The sequence below is a fragment of the Phragmites australis genome, chromosome 13 (genome assembly GCF_958298935.1).
Source record: "Phragmites australis chromosome 13, lpPhrAust1.1, whole genome shotgun sequence".
NCBI classification, from domain to species: Eukaryota; Viridiplantae; Streptophyta; class Magnoliopsida; order Poales; family Poaceae; genus Phragmites; species Phragmites australis.
The window spans coordinates 31,948,712-31,968,166 of NC_084933.1; the positions used below are offsets into that span (position 1 = coordinate 31,948,712).

The 19,455-nt window shown below is 47.4% G+C and overlaps 3 protein-coding genes across 3 annotated transcripts; 1 reads left to right on the plus strand and 2 right to left on the minus strand.

The window, feature by feature from the left end:
• Positions 1 to 215: 215 nt before the first annotated feature.
• LOC133887696 (uncharacterized) lies at positions 216 to 2,018 on the minus strand. Its single transcript, XM_062327665.1, has 3 exons — positions 1,733 to 2,018; positions 1,514 to 1,657; positions 216 to 645 (listed from the first exon to the last, which is right to left on the minus strand). Exons 1-3 carry the CDS (start codon positions 1,955 to 1,957, stop codon positions 505 to 507), a joined length of 510 nt encoding a protein of 169 aa, XP_062183649.1. The 5' UTR covers positions 1,958 to 2,018; the 3' UTR covers positions 216 to 504.
• A 4,032-nt stretch (positions 2,019 to 6,050) lies between these two features.
• LOC133889085 (ABC transporter G family member 5) lies at positions 6,051 to 9,011 on the minus strand. The gene has a single exon (XM_062329542.1). The coding sequence runs from the start codon at positions 8,246 to 8,248 to the stop codon at positions 6,329 to 6,331; it is 1,920 nt and encodes a 639-aa protein (XP_062185526.1). The 5' UTR covers positions 8,249 to 9,011; the 3' UTR covers positions 6,051 to 6,328.
• Positions 9,012 to 16,254: 7,243 nt separating this feature from the next.
• Positions 16,255 to 17,490, plus strand: LOC133889637 (U-box domain-containing protein 25-like). The gene has a single exon (XM_062330084.1). The coding sequence runs from the start codon at positions 16,255 to 16,257 to the stop codon at positions 17,488 to 17,490; it is 1,236 nt and encodes a 411-aa protein (XP_062186068.1).
• Positions 17,491 to 19,455: the final 1,965 nt, after the last annotated feature.

Genomic DNA, 19,455 nt, shown 5'->3' on the forward strand with positions numbered 1-19,455 from the left:
TGTTTTCAGCTTTCTCACTCTTCGTCAAATATAGTGCGTTCTACATTTTGGAGATATTTTTCACATTGAAAGCTGGTACAGGTTGATTCATGAAAACATTCGGTGAATTTTTCACATTGAAAAATCGTGAAGAACTGACAGCCTTGCTTAACCCATAGGGGTTTTTTTTTTTTTTTTGCAGTATCATCTAGAGTAGTGTAGTAGAACAAGAAGAATTTATAGGCAAAGAAATGCTCCTGTTGACTGTCGTCTATCTGTCGCATAAACTTAGCAGTTGGCAGCCACATAAACATGCAGCTTTTTATGTAGTGAGTGAGCGAGTGCTTCTATTAAAGTGAAGTGAAGATAGAGGCAGCCACTCACGTGGACAAAACTAAACTTACAACTCGTTCCTTCATTACACACGCATATACGAGATATCACAGCTTGTCTTCAACCTGGAGCAGTAAACAGCCCATATCACAGCTTGTTTGGTACCTACAGTGCAAGGCCACCGAGGTTACTTCAAAGTTTGCTGGATGCACCGAGATACTTGGAGTAGCGAGCTTGAGCGATGATTTTGCCAGATTTCTTCTTCAGTTCCACAACAGCCACTCCGACAGACTTTCCAGCATGCAGAACCGTCGCCTCGATATCAATCTCTTCCTGCGAATGCAAAACATGTGCTCTCTCTGTCATCATCTGCTCAAATTCATGGCGTGGATGATCGATCAGCTCCTAAAATCCAACTAGACAGACATTCATCCACAACAATTCGATTCTCCAAATCAAGATAACTAAATAGATCTGCATGGTCATAAATGCACTTTGAAAGGTAAAAAATGAACTAAATTAACGAGCACAAGTTAGACCATCTTTAACCATATTCACTTCATTTCATTCACTTCCCGATTCCCTTTCCTGTTTCCATTCTCTTTATTTTCTCTCATCTCCAACAACTTCGAGGAATCGCGAAAGTAAAGGAGAAAAAATCCCATTCTAAAAAGAATAACTTTGGGAATCCATTCGTAACGAAAACCGTGAAGTGAAACCGTTGAATTGGATGGCTGAAGTGAACGAAAATCCCTTCACAATGTAAATATGGACCCTGAAGGGAAGCCCTTGGGATTGGTCTTAGCTTCAGCACTGGACATTTTTAAGGATACATCCATGACGATAGTTGTAACAAAAGTTGAATAGCAATGACGGAACCCAGTGATTACCTGAGTAAACAAGGCTTCATTGTGCTAAGCAGAACCTATACTTGACACAGCAATGACAAGAAAAAAATGATGGCATTAAGCTACTTCACAATTGGTGTAACTTAGCGATCCTGGTTGTTGATGTTCAGTGTGAATGCAAGGGCATTAGGCTCACTAACAGGCAGATATTTAACAGGCAGTATAGAACATCTGGTCAAACTATATGTACATGATGACAATACCATATAATGTGCATGCATTTCTTGAGGTAGCAAGTAGTAACGAGACGAGAGGAAGCTTAATTAAGGAGAAAAAGTAGGGTCAACACCGACATCGGAGAAGGCGGCATCCAGGTAGGAGATGTTCATCTCGAGGGGAGAGCCCCTGGTGCGGAGGCCGGCGGTGCAGAAGACGGCGGAGGCAACCAAATCAACGAGGGAGGCAGTTGCGCCGCCGTGCAGGAACCCGCCCGAGTTCTGCAGTTGAGGAGTCACTCAACTACCATCGGGAATCAACCTGACTACCTGAGAGAGAGAGAGACGGTCGCTCACGAGTAGCCTGGAGGGGACGGTGTAGTGGCAGAGGAGGCTGCCGGGGTGGGCGGCCTGGACGCGGATGCCCCTCAGGACGAAGGCGTCGTAGAACCCCCGTTCCGAGGGCAGCTGCTCTGCCTCCGTGGGCAGCGCCGCCTCCTCCAGCAGCCGCCGGGCCGTCTCCAACGACTTGTTCCCGCTGTCCGAGGCGGAGCCGGAGCCGGAGCCGGAGCCGGAGGCCATCCTAAATCTGCACTTCAATCCCCTCCCCTTTTGAGGCCTTGAGGGAGAGAGAGAGAGAGAGAGACGCGCCCCAGTTGCTTTACGCTTTCAAAGGCGACTTACGTAGTAGGTCTCTGCCCCTTTCTCTTCTCCTTTGTAACACATCTCCTCGGCCATTAGGTGACATTCGGACCCCAATCGATCAACCGGAGAATGACGCTCTTCCACGCCCACGCGGAGGTGCAGGGGCCCCTCCGTGTCGTCGCCACCGACCTCCACTCCCTCACCTGACATCGCTCCCTCGCCCTCCCCGACCTCGTACGTAAGCTCCCCTACTCCCCGTTCCAACAATACGTATGTGTCTTCTTGTCTTGCGTGTTGGGATCCGTCCATCGATCCATCGTTGCGCTGTGTGCAAATCCAAATACATCAGGTGCAATTCCAAAGCGAGATGATGTTGGCATCGCTGGCTCCTGCTCCGACTTCCTCGACTACCTCTATTCTTCCTTGTCTTCCGGCCAAGTCAAGCTCTTTTAGGCAAGAGTACGAGGAGATCTGTTGCAAGATACTGAAGATGATGATAAATAGTTAGATATTGCTGATTTACTGGCTTTGATTAATTTTGTCGTATGTAAAACTATTACATTTAGGTGTGAGGTTAAATGGTTATTTTTTGGCTGTGTTGACTCGTGTCAAATGTGTGGATTCAAACTAAATGCAGCTCATGGTGTAGAAAGACATAGGGGTGTATGAGACTAAGTTCCTACAAGAAAGTATCATTCTCCGTAACATATTGTGCTTTCCTACTCAACCATGATTCTGCTCTGCATGAGCTTATTGTGTTTATCAGTACGCATCTATTAGCTGATTCAGTAAAAAAAAATTCTGATTAAGTTGTGTATTGGAGATGGTGAATTTCATTAGAGATACTTAGAACCATACTTTGCACCTTTCTTTGTTTGTTTTTTTTATCTGATTTACTAGTTTGATTTACTAGAGATTAGAGAGGTCCTCCCCGGTTGGATCTAGCCAGCTCTCCGCGCGCCACCCCCCATCCCACAAGAGAGGTCTTTCCCGCGTCGGGGCAATTAACTTTTTGCCATCTTTATTAGTTGCACACTCTCAAATATCTTATCAATTTTTTTGACAAAATGTCACTGGAGGGTAAAATGACTTGTCTGTCCTTCTTCCTCCATGGGAGGCCAGAGTGCAGTCGCAGTGTTGACCGCGCCCTAGCCCCGACCAACCATTTCACCCCGGCCGAGCCCATCTCCTTCCCCACCGGCACGCTACTGAGCCCGTCCAACTCCGAGCTGTTGGTGAGCCTCGCCGTGCTCAGCCTTCCCCTTCCCTCCAGCCTTTTCCCTCCTCTCTGGCCTCCTTCACCCCGGTCGGTCACCTCTTTCTCTCCTTGGTGATCCAAATCCAGCTCCCCTCCACCGCCCTTACAGTCCCCCTCTTTAGCCATCTCCTACCGCCGATGAACCCCCCTCTCGGCGCGCCTCCTCTCTCCCTCCAATGGATGGCTCGCTCCGTTTGTGTCCTTGGCACTGTTAGTGACTAAGGCCATGGTTGCACTGACGCCTACGCTGGAGTTGAGTTCGGCGAGCGCGAGGAGCTGTGGGAAGAGGCCGAAAATGAGGAGCTCGCACGACGATGAGGGGGTGAAGCAGCACGAGCTCCTTGGCCGCGAGCACGCTCCTTTTGGGGGGGGGGGGGGAGGGCGAGGGAACCAACGCGCGTCCTCCCTCGGTTGGAGGAACACGAACATGGGAGGTGGTCACAACTACAGAGGACGAAGAAGAGAGCAAGAAACAAGAGGAAGGGTAATTGAGTAAATTTGTAGAGGAATATTTTTTAAAAGATGTCGTCACATAAAAAAATGACAATAAATCAACAATCCAGTGATCTTCGTGGTATTTTATCAAAACTAGCGCATCAACCCGTACGACTGCACATGCTAGAAATTTAGCTTACAACTGAACTGTAGATATTTGTTTTAATAATGGTTGTATGCTAAGATACATCAGCTATTTATATTTAAATATTAGAATGTAAAATATAAATGTAATTTTTGTTCATAATATTGGAATCGTGTTTATTATTTGTGAATAGATCTAATTTATAATTTTCATTTTATGTGTTATGTAAATTGATTTTTATTTATTTCTTAATTTTTTGAAATTATTATTATTATTATTAATGTCATCACCGTATCTCATATTATTTTTTTAAATATATTATAAATTCTTTGATATTATTTTTATGCGATAATCCGTAATATGTTTGCGTTTTGTTGTTTTAATTTTGTAATGTTTGATTACAGGCATATTTAATTGGCATATTTTAATTGATTTGGAAAAGTGTGTTGATTGCTAATGTAACTAAGTTGGAGTTTGCTAACGTAATCTTATTGGACAAAGGGTACCTATAACAAAAAAAAAGAAGGAAAGACAAGGCAATAAGTAGTTTTGAGACTGAACTTTATGATTTGTTTTTAATCTTCTATATTATTTCGTCTGTTTGTTGATCTATGGTTATTTCGTCTGTTTGTTGATCTATGGTTACAGTTAGTCAATCAATCAATTCAACGGTCGGATGTTTTGCTTTTTTATAAGAATTTGTAGGATTTTTATAGGATTAACGTGAAGGAAACAAAACGAGTCTATAATTAGTAAATATAAGATTTGATGGTATTTAAGAACATACAGTAAAAGATTATTTGCCCCTCCAGCGCCACCCCCTCGCCGGAGCAGCACGCCTCGTCCCGCTCGCCCGACGTCGCGCCTCACCGGCGATGGTGACTTGGATGGATGAGCGGCGAGGACCCGGGCGACTTGCTCCAGCTTCTTGGACCTGCCGTCAGGCGCCCCAGCTTCACCACCGTCTGACCCGACGTCAAGCGCCCTCCCCCTCGCAACCACCTCCGACCTCTGCCTAACCGAATCTTCCGACGTTGCAGCTTCTCCAGGCCCATGACCATGACTTCTTCCCCCCAACTCTACTCGACCTCGCGCGTGCTAGTGTCACTCAGCTCCGATCCGGGCCACCGAACATCATCAAGCAGGCTCAAGTCAACGCGCCGAGACGAGGAGAGGGCCAACCTCTAGGTATTCAGTAGAGATATCCCCAACTTAGTCAGCTTTTCCTTTTTTGCAGATGTTTAATTGTATTTTTCCATGTTTCAATCAGTAGAATCCCTAGTGCGGATCCAGTCTTGGCAGCAGAATGGGATTCGGGCAGGGATCTAAGGTAAATGCTCCAAACGATCTGTTTTCTGGTCAATTTTTTGTGTAACGATTTTGGTTTTTGGGAGGATGGGTAAGCACATAAATTTGTAGTGATTTTGTTCTAGAGCTTAACTGTGTTTCTCGTTATTTAATTGGTAGAATCGATTTGCAATTCATCCCCATGCAATGATATTGGGATTACTGATCAACCCCTTGCAATGACGTTGGGATTGCAACTAATCCAGATTCAGGTTCAGAATTGTGGCTCAGATTGGAAGATTGACTCTTAGTTTCAGAGTTTTCATTTAACTCCATTGGAGAAGCAACCGGTTTGTTATTGTACTGTGATTCCTACTAACAACTAATTTAATATTCAGTCAACCAAGAGCAGTATCCCCCGATTTACTTAGCATTCTGCTTGTATCGATAGTGGTTTGTTAGTGACTGCTAATTTGCTCAATATTCAGAGGTTGTTCCCTTTTTGCCTTTGGACAGGGAACAAGCCGCCCAGCGAGAATGGTTTCAATGCTGATGGACTGAAACCTTCATTTCCTGTGGATAGGGAACAATAGTTGCAGCAGCCCTCGTCGAGCTCGGTCGGCTTAAAATTCATAGTGTGGAGCCTTTATGAGCTTTTGCCATGCCAGGCATTGAGCTCCGTTTGGCAGAGATTGGAGTTGCATGACCTCTCGAGCATTGAATTGAGCTCTGGCGTGCGAATGTGATCCGGTTGGAGGTGGAAGAAACGGATCATTGTTGCGGTACCAGAGAAGGATCCCACTTGGCAACGGGGCACTGGAAGACTTGTAGCGCTTTTTTTTGTGTGATGATCTGTAATGTTGTTGTTGAGAAATAACTCGAAACTGTTACTGAAAAATGGGTGCTTCTGTTTGCAAAGAAGTAATCATCAGTAGTATAATAATCTCTTTCATGCTTCAGTATTTCTCAAAAGTGACTACTGAGAGATTTTCTTATGGGTTGGAACTGCTGACACCTTGTAATTTCAGAGTCCAGTAGCTCATCTTTTTAGAGTTTCAGTAGCTTATGATTTAAGCATATCAGTAATTCATCACCACCAGCACCATGCGGGGGGAGGAGAGGAGGTAGAGGTACATCCACATCCATGGAATGGAATGGATCACGACGGACGACCACGAGGGGGCTAAAAAAGCCGGCTCAATCTGAGGTTGACGGCCTTGGCCTTGTTGAGCGCGAGGCTGCACCTCACCCTCAGCACGCCGTATCCCAGCACCCTGTAGGCCGCCATGAAGGCCACCATGACGCCGACGTTGCGCCACCTGCACTCCTCCCCGAGCCCCTCCCGGCGCAGCACCTCGTCCCCCGTGGCCACGCACTCGCCCAGCACCCGCATCACGCACCTCCCGCCCCCGGCGAACTCGTTTACCAGCAGCGCCTCGAACGGCCACTTGAACAGCGACAGGTAGTGCATGAACACCCAGCACCCCGGCATCGCCGACCGCGCGATGAAGTACCCCGAGAACAGGAAGAAGGATCCCATCACCCCCTGGATCGCCGCGTTCCCCACCACGAAGTCCGGCGCCGCAGCCGCGAAGCACACAACCACGGAGTTCGCCGTGTACAGGATCAGCCATATCACCAGCAGGAAGTAGCCGAATGCCGCCGCCGTGCGCCGGAGGCCCGTCAGCCAGTACACCGGCGCCGCGAACACTACGGCCAGCGCCAGCTGGAAGGGCAGGAACACCACCGCGTTCGCCACCGCGTACGACGACATGCGGTAAGCCCCCGACGACGTCTCCTTGGCCAGGATCTCGCGCTCCTGCAGGAAGATGGGCAGCGCCTCCGTGGTGGACGACAGCAGGAAGGTGAGCAGGAAGGCGAAGAGCCCCACGCGCTCCGCCACCTTGTCCTCGCCGAGGTCGTAGAAGATGGAGCCCAGCGCCAGCCCAGCCACCAGCATGCACACCGTGCGGCACGCGAACAGCTGCCGCGTCCGTGCCACGTTCTTGAAGAAGCGCTGCGACAGCACCGCCACCTCGCGCGCCCGCGAGTTGGCGTACCGCGACCCCGCGTTCGCGTTCTTGACGACCATGTCCTCGTCCGCCACCTGCTTGTGCTGCTGGAACAGCTGCTGCAGCGTGCACCTGCCCTCGCGCTCTCTTGCCGGCGGGAGCTGGGGAGGCGCCGCCTGCAGCCCAGCGGTGCTGAGGAGGCGGTGGTGGAGGCGGAGCGCGTCCACAGAGTCGATGGAGAACTCGACGGTGTCAACGTGCGGGGGCAGGTCGAGGCCCGCGGCGCCGAGCAGGGAGCGGAGGGCGTCGACAGTGCCGTGGTGGAGGACGGAGCCTGCGGCGAGCAGGAGGACGGAGTCGAACATCTTGACGATGCGCGCGCCCGGCTGGTGGATGCTGAGCAGCACGGTGCGGCCGCGCGTCTCCGCCATGGCGCGGAGCGCGCCGACGATCTGGAGCGCGGAGGCGCTGTCGAGGCCGGAGGTGGGCTCGTCGAGGATGAGCACCTCGGGGTCGTGCACCGCGTCGACGCCGATGGACACGCGCCGGCGCTCGCCCCCGGAGAGGTCCTTGACCCTCGTGGCGGCAACGCGGCGCAGGGTGAGCTCGTCGAGGAGCGCGTCGACGCGGGCGTCCATGTCCTTGGCGGGCACGCGGGCGCCTAGGCGGAGGCGCGCGCTGAAGAGCAGCGTCTCGCGCACGGTGAGGAGCGGGAAGAGGACGTCTCGCTGGGTGACGTAGCCGGAGACGCGGCGGAGGTCAGCGCTGTGGGCGGCGGCGCCGTCGAGGAGGAGAAGGTCTGGCGGCGCGGAAGGGGAGAGGCGGCCGGCGAGGATCTCGAGCAGCGTGGACTTGCCGGCGCCGCTGGGACCGACGATGGCGAGGAGCTCGCCGGGGCGCGCGCGGCAGGTGACGTTCCGAAGCACGTGGCGGACGCCGGTGTTGATTACATCGGTGGAGGCTTGGTCTTGCTGGTCGTCGTCTGCTCTGCTCCAAACCTTGAGAGGAGGGTGGTGAGGTGGCGTGGAGACGGTGATGTGGTAGTTGATGCCGCTGGCTTGGATCTCGCAGCCGCCGGCTTTCTTCTTCATTGCTGGTGTTGATGCCCTTGGAAGCGGCGGGGAGATGGATATGCTGCTGCGAGTGAGCAGCTAGCTTTGCCTCTGCCTCTGTGTGTTGGAGAGTGAGAGCTCACGCAGGAGTGAGTGAGTGATGGTTTTTGTAGGTTGGTTGATGAATGCATGGACACCATGTCATGCTTTGCTGTCAACTGGTGAATTCATGGAGAAAAAATATCTTAGGCCGATCGAGAGGATGGATTGCATTGTTCTTGAGATCGAGTATATGCTAAAAATTTCGACTGTTATAGGAGGCTAAGATTAGTTTACATCTTATGTAAAGGAAAGGACGCCAGGGATTCTTCTCACACTCACCGGCAGTACAGTACAGTACAGTACTCATGCAAGCGGTGGTCCCTCTTCCCTGATGAGTGATGAGCTAGCTGCAGGTGAAGTTGTCCGGAGCCTCAGCAGTTTGTGGTTGGGGAAGAAAGGATCACATGCCTGCATGCATGATGCATATGACTTCGAGCGACTCGTTCGTTGGCTAGTGGCTGGAATAATGGACTGCTCATGTTTTTTTCCTCTCCTCCCGTCTCGTCGCCTCTCTCTCCTCTACCGCTCTACGTGCTAAGCAAAAGCAAAAGCCCTAAGCCGTGCGTGCACCGATTGACCACATCCATGGAGCTGAGCTCGCTCTGCCAGCTGCAGCCCAACCGAGACATATGTATGATAGACTCTAGTATGTTGTTGCGCCTAGCTTATCGCAAGTTGCAACAGCTAGCGAGATAATAATGATATACTTGCAGTACATCGATAATCATATATACCACATGCATGCAAACAGCTTAATTAGAGGGGTGCCTGCACGCAGGGATACAAGTTTTGTATTTTCTGGTTTATTGGATTGACTTAAAACTAAAAAATGAATTAAAGATTCACTGCACTCAATTAAGTTAAAGAAAAAATAAACTAAGTGATGACTTGGAACTACCCATATTTGCATCCTTGTACTTGGCAGCAGGCTTGGCCATCAAAGGCTCCGTGAAGGAGGCCCGGTGTTAAAAAAAGAATGCTGGTGGCTGTGGGTGGTAGCAGAGGACTGCCGGATGGGAAGAGTTAGAGCATGAGCGACGACAAAACCACGCATGTTAGCGCGATGGGCACGGCACCGAAGATAGGAGGGCGCGGTGGGTGGAGCGAGTTCCGGCTGCGAGCGATGAGATGGGAGAATGAGTCGAGTTCGGGAGTTTGAAGAAGCAACGTGGATGGAGAGGAGAGACGAGCTAGCTGGTAGCTACACTAATCTAGTATGTAGCTAGCGTCGTTCGTGTTCTAGAAAGTTCCGGGCGGCGAGGCCTATGGATGAGATGGCTCACGCAACTCGAGGAGACTGGAGAGAGGAGATCAAATTCGTGGCCAGGAAGAGTCGGCGGTCGCCATCGATGATCCATCCAATGGAAGTAGAAAATATCATGGCTGCACTGCTCCGATCCATCGCTGCCCGGGAATAGTTTGTCAAGTAGCTACTCCAGCCGGTCTAGAGCTGCCTGCCTGTCTGTCTCGATGGTTTTGGCTGGCGTGACCCGTGACCGGCTCCATGGCTTTGCTTTGCATGCCCGTGAATGCATGCGTCATAGCTCAGCTCCATCGCACCACCTGCTGCTTAGGCCTATACCTAGTTAGTAATAATAGATATGTTTTCTTCCTTCCCCCATGCATGGTTTTAACGCACGCTGTTGCAAGAAAAATCCAAGTACCTGCCTGCAATGCGCGCTGGATCACTGCTTTTTCTCTTCTTTTTGTCATTTAAGAAGAACCATGCATGCATCTTAAATGAATACTCGATGGGATCGGAGTTGACTACGCACGCTGGATGCAGCATGCAGAGGTCGTCGTACGACGTAGCTGCAGCCACTAATAGCCAGCTGCCAGCTGCATGCTATCAATTACTACTGGTTACCAGCTGATCCATCCATCCATCGATTTATTACCAGCGGACAGATACTACTTACTCCTTTTGATTGTAATTATAGGTTATTTTAGTCTCATCAATTATTCTCTAAATATTAGTTATTTTTAAACTTCTATGCGCTTTTTTCTCTTTTATTCCTTTCTTTCCCTTATTTAATAAATGTTATCACTCTCACAAATGAATAAGTTATCTTTTCCAATGCAGAATAAATAAGGATCAACAAGGTCATTTGATCTACTTTCTTAATCCTTGTGCATAAGTCTAAAACGATCTACATTTGCAATCGGAGTGAGTACTTGTCAATTTAATCTGCCGCTAGCTAGCTGTTTCAATTCGATCCATCGGCCAGTTATTAAGCTAGCTAAGCATGCATCTCGATTTATTACAAGAAGAAAGAAGAAGATGGCAAACTGAGTATAGTTTAGCTGGTTAGGGTTTTTTTGGTAGAATTTGTTCATCCGGGTTTGAGGTTTAAATTTTGCACGGTGCTCGTATTTTTTTATTAAATCCTAAAAGGAACAGTATATGCACATGTAGGTACGTTGGTCAAAATATATGATCGTGCTACGTGAGATTATACTTCTAATCTTATTTAAATATATGCTAGGATGCACTCACGTGGGTGTGAGTAATACTTGTACTTTAAAAAAGAAAGAAGCTCCAGCGTGCGTGCTGTGGATAGCGATCGCCCAGGAGGCCCAACTGGCCCAACCCTAACATATGTGTGCAAATTGTTTTTGGAGCTGTGTCCTGAGAATGAACGAATTGAGATCACCAGAAGAACTGATCGGATTTTGCACACAAGGTATGCATCTATAATCATCGATCTCTTATCCAATCATAGGCAATTATGTATTTATTACTCCGATGAGTGGCCTGGTATACTCGCCATGCACCTGGTGTATATTTGCATGGATCAGCAGTAGCATGCTGCGGTTAGACGAATCGGATATACTGTATGATGATGATGATATGAGAAGTGATATGTATCTAATGTTTTGTTTGACTGGCTTGGTTTAATTTAGAGAGACAGATCAGAATTAAGTAGGAATGTTTGTCTGCATCTGATTAGTTTACAGACATGGCCCGTAGGTGTCGATGTCTTTTGTATGCTTGTGCCGCCTCCGAATCAAAGAAATTATATCCCGCTGATTTGCATGCTTTTGTTTGATACCTTGCACCCCTTCCGTGGGTGTTCGATGCAGTTGTTTGATGGGCAGTGGCCAACCCACCACTGCACTGGTATTACCTTACCCGTTACCACTGGGGTGGTATCCATCCCAATTCAATGAATCCAAGCAATTAATTCTACTCCAGTCCAGACAAAAATATGCATGATTTCTTTGCATAATAATACATTCTACTGTATTGTACTCTTGTGAGTGAAGTGGCATGCACCAATCAATCAGAAAAGGCTACTAGAAAACATGGATGCATCCATAGATACTCTTTCACTGATTTTGTGTGAATGTCTGAGCTGAGCTCATTTGTTTGACCATTGGATGATTGAAAAGAACTGACCTAACCTCGCTAGTGGTCTGATACTGGAGCCATTGTACAGGGGGACTTTTATGCCAAGTTCACCATTCGCAATAAATCTAATAGTTTCCAATAGATGTTGTATGCTTTGTATCGACTGCCTCAACATGACCAAGAAGAGACTTTCTTGGTCAAAATGGTCAACTCGTGCGCCAAAGGAACACTACCTATGCTAATCGTTGTTGATTTCAATATAATGTGGCATCCCGAGGATAAAACACAAAGATAGCTTTGAGACCAAATGGCCGAACTTATTTAATGTTATCACTGAGGTTATCCATTTACGTAAATCTGAAATGTATGGACAACAATATATATGAGCAAATACAAGAAATTGGACATTGTAACTTATGACTATAGAGTGGGAAGTAAATTTCTTTCCAAAAGAAACCAATCGGATCATACACCGCTGGTTCTTAACACCGGTTTTGCGCACCACTCATGGAAATAACCAACATCTGTTTAAATTTGAGAGGGGTTGGTTAAGCCGGGATGGTTTTTTTTGAGATTGTGGCCGATATTTGGCTGTCTAAACAACGAGGCAATACCATGATGAAATGATGGCAAAAGAAAGAGAAAGAAAAAAAAATCATCTCTATGATTGAGGCCATTGATAGAAAAGCGGAGAACGTTGGATAATGAAATTAACATGAAGCAATACCTTCATGAGAGGTTAGACCAGTTACTTAGCATCGAGGATTTGATACTTGATTGCCTATTGTTACGGTATCGAAAATAGGGATACATGTGGAGTTGATGAAGTGTACCACGAATAGAGACACATAGTTTACATAGATTCAAGCCTCCGACTTGGGTAAAAGTTCTTAGTCGTGCCTTGCCTTGATTATTCTTGGATCACATATTACAATGTGGATGTAGATGAGTCTAATCCTGAATTAGGTGATTTTTGGTGTGTCTAAGGCTTAAGACCTAGTCGACTAGGGAGTTACTTTTGTCATGGATCTTTGATGGGCATTAGTCTTCTACTCGACTAGTCTTGAGGTTTCTGTGGCTTTGGAGATATAAAGGTGCAGATTGCGATTATGAGCTGTGATTGCCTAATTGCTTGATTGATATGACTTTGCGTTGTCTTGGACATACCCCTCTCCCCGCCTTATATACTCGGGGAAACCCTAACGTGATCCTACTCGGATATCTCGGTCGTGTCCTACTCGGATTGTTAGACTCTCGTAGATCTAGGAATCCTTCTCGAATAGTGGATAAATTCCATATCCGGGATGAGTAGCTTCCAAGTATATCATTTCCATATCTTACTTTGTGGCGGACACGACTAGTTCCGTATCAAATAAGATGTATTCCATCCTCATATATCTTTTATAGATATATGGAATATATAATATCAATTGTATATCCTCGTCACATAGAGAAGAAGAAATTAAATGCTATGAATGAGCTAAAGTCAAAGATCTATTAGAGGGGGATGATAACACTCAATACTTCCATTTGGTGGCTAATGACAAACACTGAAAACAACTCATCTTCAAATTAGAACAAGAAGATAGGGTCATAGTCGGTATGTACAATTAAAAAGATACATCACTAAATACTATAAAGATATTTTTGGTCCACTAGATGATTTTTTTTATGGTGTAAACTCACAGAGAGGACATTTCTTAAGTGAGCAATATTGAGAATTACTTCCTTACATCCCCATTTACTGAAAAAAGAAGTCAGGGATGTAATTTTTTAGATGGAGCATAATAAGTCTTCTTGCTCTGATGGCTTTCCAGCTGGTTTTATCAAGTATTATAGGAAATAATAAAAGGGGATCTTATGGTTCTATTTAATGAATTTCATGAATACCACCTACCTCTTTACTGTCTTAATTTTGGTGTGATCACTCTTTAGCTAAAGATTAATGATGCAAAGCAAATCCAGCAATATAGACCAACATATCTGCTTAATGTCAGCTTTAAAATATTTACTAAAGTTGACACTAACAAGATTAGCGGGATAGCTGGAAAAGCTATATGCCATCTCAAATGGCTTTCATGCTATGTAGAAATGTCATGGAGGGCGTGGAAATTCTTTATGAAATTATCCATGAGTTACATACCACAAAAGTGAGCCTATGATAAGGTTAAAAGGGTTTTTCTTCAACAAATATTACGAAAATGAAAGGGTTCTCACTTAAGTGATGTAAATGGATTGAAAATATTGTCATAGGGGGAGCATGGGTATCAAAGTCAATAGCGACATTGGTCACTACTTCTAAACGAAAATAGGATTATGTCAGGGTGATCCTATGTTCACCATCTTATTCAATATAGTAGTTGATATGCTTGTTGTATTAATTAAAAGAGCTAAGAACGATGGATAAATTAGTGGGGTTATACCACACCTGGTCGATGATGGCTTGTCTATCCTACAATATGCAGATGACATCATCATATTCATGGATCATAACTTGGACCAAGCTAAGAACATGAAGCTATTACTTTGTGTTTTCGAGCAAATGTCCGAACTTAAAATAAACTTTTATAAGAGCAAATTGTGTTGTTACGGTGAAGCCAAGGAATTTGAAGACCAATACACACATTTATTCAGATGTGATATTAGATAATACCCCTTCAGAAACCTGGGCATTACTATGAGTCATAAAAAGCTTAGGAACAATGATTGGGAGTTGAAGAACCATTTGAGAGAAGACTAAGTAGTTGGAAGGTCAAACACTTGTACTATAATGGTAGATTGGTCCTTATAAATTATATACTCAGTAGCTTACCTATGCTCATGATGTCATGTTTCGAAATACCGAGAGGAGGCCTAAAAAAACTAGACTATTTTGGGTCTAGATTCTTTTGGCAAAGGGAAAATTATAAGAAAAAAACATTTTGTGTCGACTCAAAAATCAAGGAGGGCTGGGCATTACAGACCTCAATATAAAAAACAAATGCATCCATAGTAAATTATCATTTAAATTACTAAGTGAGGATGGCGTTTAGTAAACCTTGCTTAGAAAAAAAAAAATGAGCTCAAAGACCTTATGACAGGCTCAAATAAAACATGTTGATTCACATTTCTGGAAAGGTCTTCTAAAGTTCAAAGATGATTTTTGTTGTTGTTGTTGTTGTTGGTCATTTTAGATCAAAGATGGCTCACAAATGAGATTTTAGGAATACACTTGGGTAGGCTCAGCCCCTCAGTGAGCAATACCCAACTTTGTACAATATAGTACACTAAAAACATGCTACAATATCAGAAGTAATGTGTAATAATCCGTTACATGTATAATTCGGAAGATATTTAGTGGGAGAGAAACTCACTGCATGGCACAACCTGGTGGCCAAAGTTGCCCATGTCCAAATAACATAAGAAATGGATTTATTCATCTGGAATCTACATAAGAATGGCAAATTTTTGGTTCATTCTATGTATCATAATTTGATCAATCGGGATACACCTTTCTCACATAAGGTTATTTGGAAGCTTAATCTACTACTGAAGATAAAAAAAATTATGTAGTATCTATCTACAGCATGAAGTCATTTTAACTAAAGATAACATAGCAAAGATAAATTGGCATGGCAGTCAGAAGTGTTGTTTTTGCAACAATAATGATTTAACACCTATTTCCCGACTGCCAATTTGCTAGATCAATTTGGCGATTAGTCCAAATTACCATCGGGTTACCACAACCTAGATGCATCTCTCATATGCTTAGGGATTGGCTTTCGAGTATAGAGAAAAACCAAAAGAGAAACATATTGGCGGGGCATCGACTTTATATTGCGCGATATGGCTATGTTAAAATGATATAGTTTTTGACAAAGTAAAACATACATCTTTTATGCAGGTTGTTTTCAGGTAACATATCAGCTACGCTTCTGGGCGCTGCTGCAGCACGAGGCAAAGAAGAAGACTCATGTGTCATGCTTATCATTGGCGTGGAGTTATTCGCACCACATAGGTGAAAATTTAATAATAGACCTTGACATGTTTAATTTCCCCATTGATGTTATGATTTATTCTCCCGCAACCTCCTTGTTGCTAAAAATTGTAATGAGGATCAGGCTATATGCATTTTTAAAATATACAGAGGCTGGAACGAACTTTCCATTATTAAAAAAAGCTAGTAGTCTGATAAGTCCACAAAGAGGGCAACTTAACATAAGTGCAGCGTATGCCATGCATCACCAACCAAATTAACTTTGACAACTGATTGGGACTCGACAAAGTAAGTACAGTCTGTCTGATTGAAAGCCGCCTAACCAATCCTTCTCAATCAACAAGATCATAATAATAGCAGCACGATCAAGTGTAGTATCTGAATATGCCTTGTTTGCATCCTACAGTCAATGATCAAAGCAGTGTGCTACATCTAAAAAAACCAAGTATGCTAGCAATGTATGATAACCGAACCGAACCCAACCCAACCACGCATGCGGGGTCCCGTATATATATCGATCGGGCCTTTGCTAATTGCTCATCCCTGAAACCAAATCCAATGCCATTTCATCTCTGACCTCCTGCTGCTGCTGCTGGAATCAAGAAGAGCGATGAGATGACCATCATCCCGGTCCCGGAGGTGTTGATGTGTCCCATCAGCCTGGACCTCCTGTCGGACCCCGTCACCCTGAGGAGCACCGGCCAGACGTACGACCGTGCCAGCATCCAGCGCTGGCTCCTCGCGGACGGCCACCGGACTTGCCCCGTCACCATGCAGCCGCTGCACGGCGAGTTCGACTTTGACACCGCGCTCGTCCCCAACCGCACGCTCAAACACCTCGTCGACCGATGGCTCCTCACCGGCTGCCCTGCCGACCTCTCTGAGTTGGCGTTGCCGGCCCTCAGGGACAACCTCCTGCAGCATCAGCTCCAACCTTCCGGCACCGCCACCACCACCTTGGTCGTCGAGACGCTCAGGATTGTGAGGTCGCTCTCCCCTGCTGGCTTCTGCCCCTTGCTGCTACGCTTGCTGCTGCTTCCTCAGGCTCAGGCTGAGAGTCAAGGCCACCACCAGAGTATGGGGACGATAGAAGATGAACAAGAAGAGGTGGTGGAGCTGGCGCTCGACTGCCTGATAGGGTCGCCGTCGACACAAGAGCTCGCAGGCGCTCTTCATGATGCCCTGACCAAGACCAACACCATGTCCTCCTCCTTTGTGCTACTCCTGAGTCAGCAGCAGGGTAGTGTCAAGGCCATGACGGGCTTATGCCGCGTCATCGCAGCCGCAGCCGCAGCAGCAGAAGAGGTGCGCATGCTCCTGGGCCAAACAGAGCAGTTCATGGCAGCTCTGGCCGGTCTTGTGCGTGACTCGAGCACTGCCAAGGCCGCGGCGGCAGAAGCTGCGCTGGTGGCCATGTCAAGCCTCTGCTCGTCGGAGCCGAGCTGGGCGACGGCGGTGGCAGCGGGCGCTGTCGACGCTCTCATCGCCTACATCTCGGCGGGTCCTAGAGCTGCAAAGAGCGTGATGACGTGCCTGCAGACGCTGGAGCTTCTGCTGAGCCTGGACGCCGGCAAGCAGGCCATGCACAGGCACCCCGATGCGGCCGCCGTCCTGGTCAAGATGGTGTTCCGGGTGCCGTCAAATCAGGGCGCTAGCGTCAGCGAGCACGCGGTCCGGTCGCTGCTCGTCGCGTGCCGCGAGTCGGCGAGGTTGCGTGTCGATGCAATCAACGCCGGGCTGCTCAAGCAGCTGCTGCTGCTGCTGCAAAGCCGGTGCAGCCCCGCGGCCAAGGCCAACGCCACGGCGCTGCTCAGGGCCGTCTGGGCTCACCATGCCGGCATGCTTCTCTAGATTACTGGATGCCCTCTCTCTCTCTCTCTCTCTCTCTCTCTCTCTCTCTCTCTCTCTCTCTCTCTCTCTCTCTCTCTCTCTCTAGTCTTTATCTTGCTATGTGTAAACTGTAGTCAGGTTGGTGTTCAACTCGTTTTCCAAACACTTATTCCATCATCAGGGAGCTTCCTTCCCATCATCGCGAAATATCAGTTAATTTAATTATGACGTCACATCAATAGAAATTTATGCAGACCGCAGGTCATCGCAATTCCAGCTAAACCGAAGGACACTGCACTTGGATTACAAATCCACAGTGGCCTTCAGATCTATTTCATTAAGGAGTGGAGTACAACATTACAACGACCCTCAAGTAAAGATGTTCAAATGGGCGGCCCGGCCCGGCCCGGCACGGGCCCAGTCAGGCAAGGTCCGTTTTGGGCACGGCCCGTTACAGCTCGTTAGCTAAACGGGTCGTGCCGTACCGGCCCACGTGCTGTGGTTGCAGCCCAGGCACGACCCGTTTAAGATCGGATCGTGCCGTGACGGTTCGTGGCACAATAGACCCATTAATATTTTTCTGGCCTGGCGGCCCGTTAACACGTGAAAATCCAGAAAAACATCAAAAAAACCGCCGAATGTAGGGATCGAACTCAAGATCTCATACATGAGAAGCAATGACTCTACCACCCTGTTAAGCATCTCTTTATGTATTAGGGATAAACAAATTATATAAAACCTTAGAAAAATAGAAAAATTTAAATGGGTCGTGCCGTGCCGCAGCTCCGGCCCAGGCACGGCCCGCCTAACCGTACCGTGCCGGCCCGGCCCATTTACTCTCATGCCGTGCCGTACCTAGGCCGGGCCATTTTTCCCGTGCCGCGGGCTGGCCCGTTAGACCCGGCCCAGTTGGCCATCTTTACCCTCAAGCCAGCTTGGCCAACATTACAACACCAAGACCAAAGGATACTACTCGTGGTATAAATTATGACCTATAATCAACGACGCAGAGAATGAACTAATACTACACCCTAAACCTCCAAACTGTTCGCCATCTGCAATAAACCCCGAGAACAATTCCTTCTTTGTGTACGTATGTATTTGGGTTGGTGGTGCCTTCGCAGCTCTTGGCTTCTCACGACCTCAAACCTGGGCAGGGGTCAGAAGGAGAGGAGCAGGTGCGACACGCCGTGGCATGGTGTCATGATGCCAGTTATAGCTCGCAGGGGGCGCAGCACGCCGAGCGACCACCACGGCCGGCTTGTGACCTTAGGGAACCTCCTTGGCATGGCAAGGAGGCTTCCAAGATAGTTGTTCTACAACTGCTCAGCGACCGAAAGCGTCTTGCTTTCCTGAGCCATGTCCAATCGGAAAATCACTTGTTTGGGAACTTGGAGCTGAGTTGCGGGTGTGGGCAAACCACTCGGTGAAGGAGATTGCAACAAAGAGTTACCCTCGGTCCACTTCAGCTACCCCTCTAGGGTGGTTGGTGCCATCGGAGCCAACGGCGGCGTGGTGCTGTCTAGAGCAATGTGGGAGGGGTGCGACGTGAGAGTGGCCGCCACCGGAGATGGCTAGGAAAACCCTAGATCACATTCACCTCTGGTGACCCCTCAAACGGCTCGCTGGTGTCGGGGGTGGCACGACTATGACTAAAGGAGGTGACCGACGATGGGAGTCACGAATGACGTGATGATATTAGATCTGGAAGGCAACTGGACCTTCGAGGGCATTGACTGATACATGGTCGTCGCAGTGGAGTGGGTGGAGGGCTCCAGCCCTCGAGGTGAGGAGTTCTAGAGCTGGACCACCTTTCTTTGTGTGCTGTCGGATGCGTATGTATCCATCTTCTTTGGCATGCGATGGCAAGGCATAGCGACGGGAGTAGGCCGACATAAGAGGTGGGCGCACTAGGGCTATAGTTCCAACTTGGCTGACGATACCTCATAGCGTTGGCACTGGGAGGGCAGCTAGCAACAGGGACCC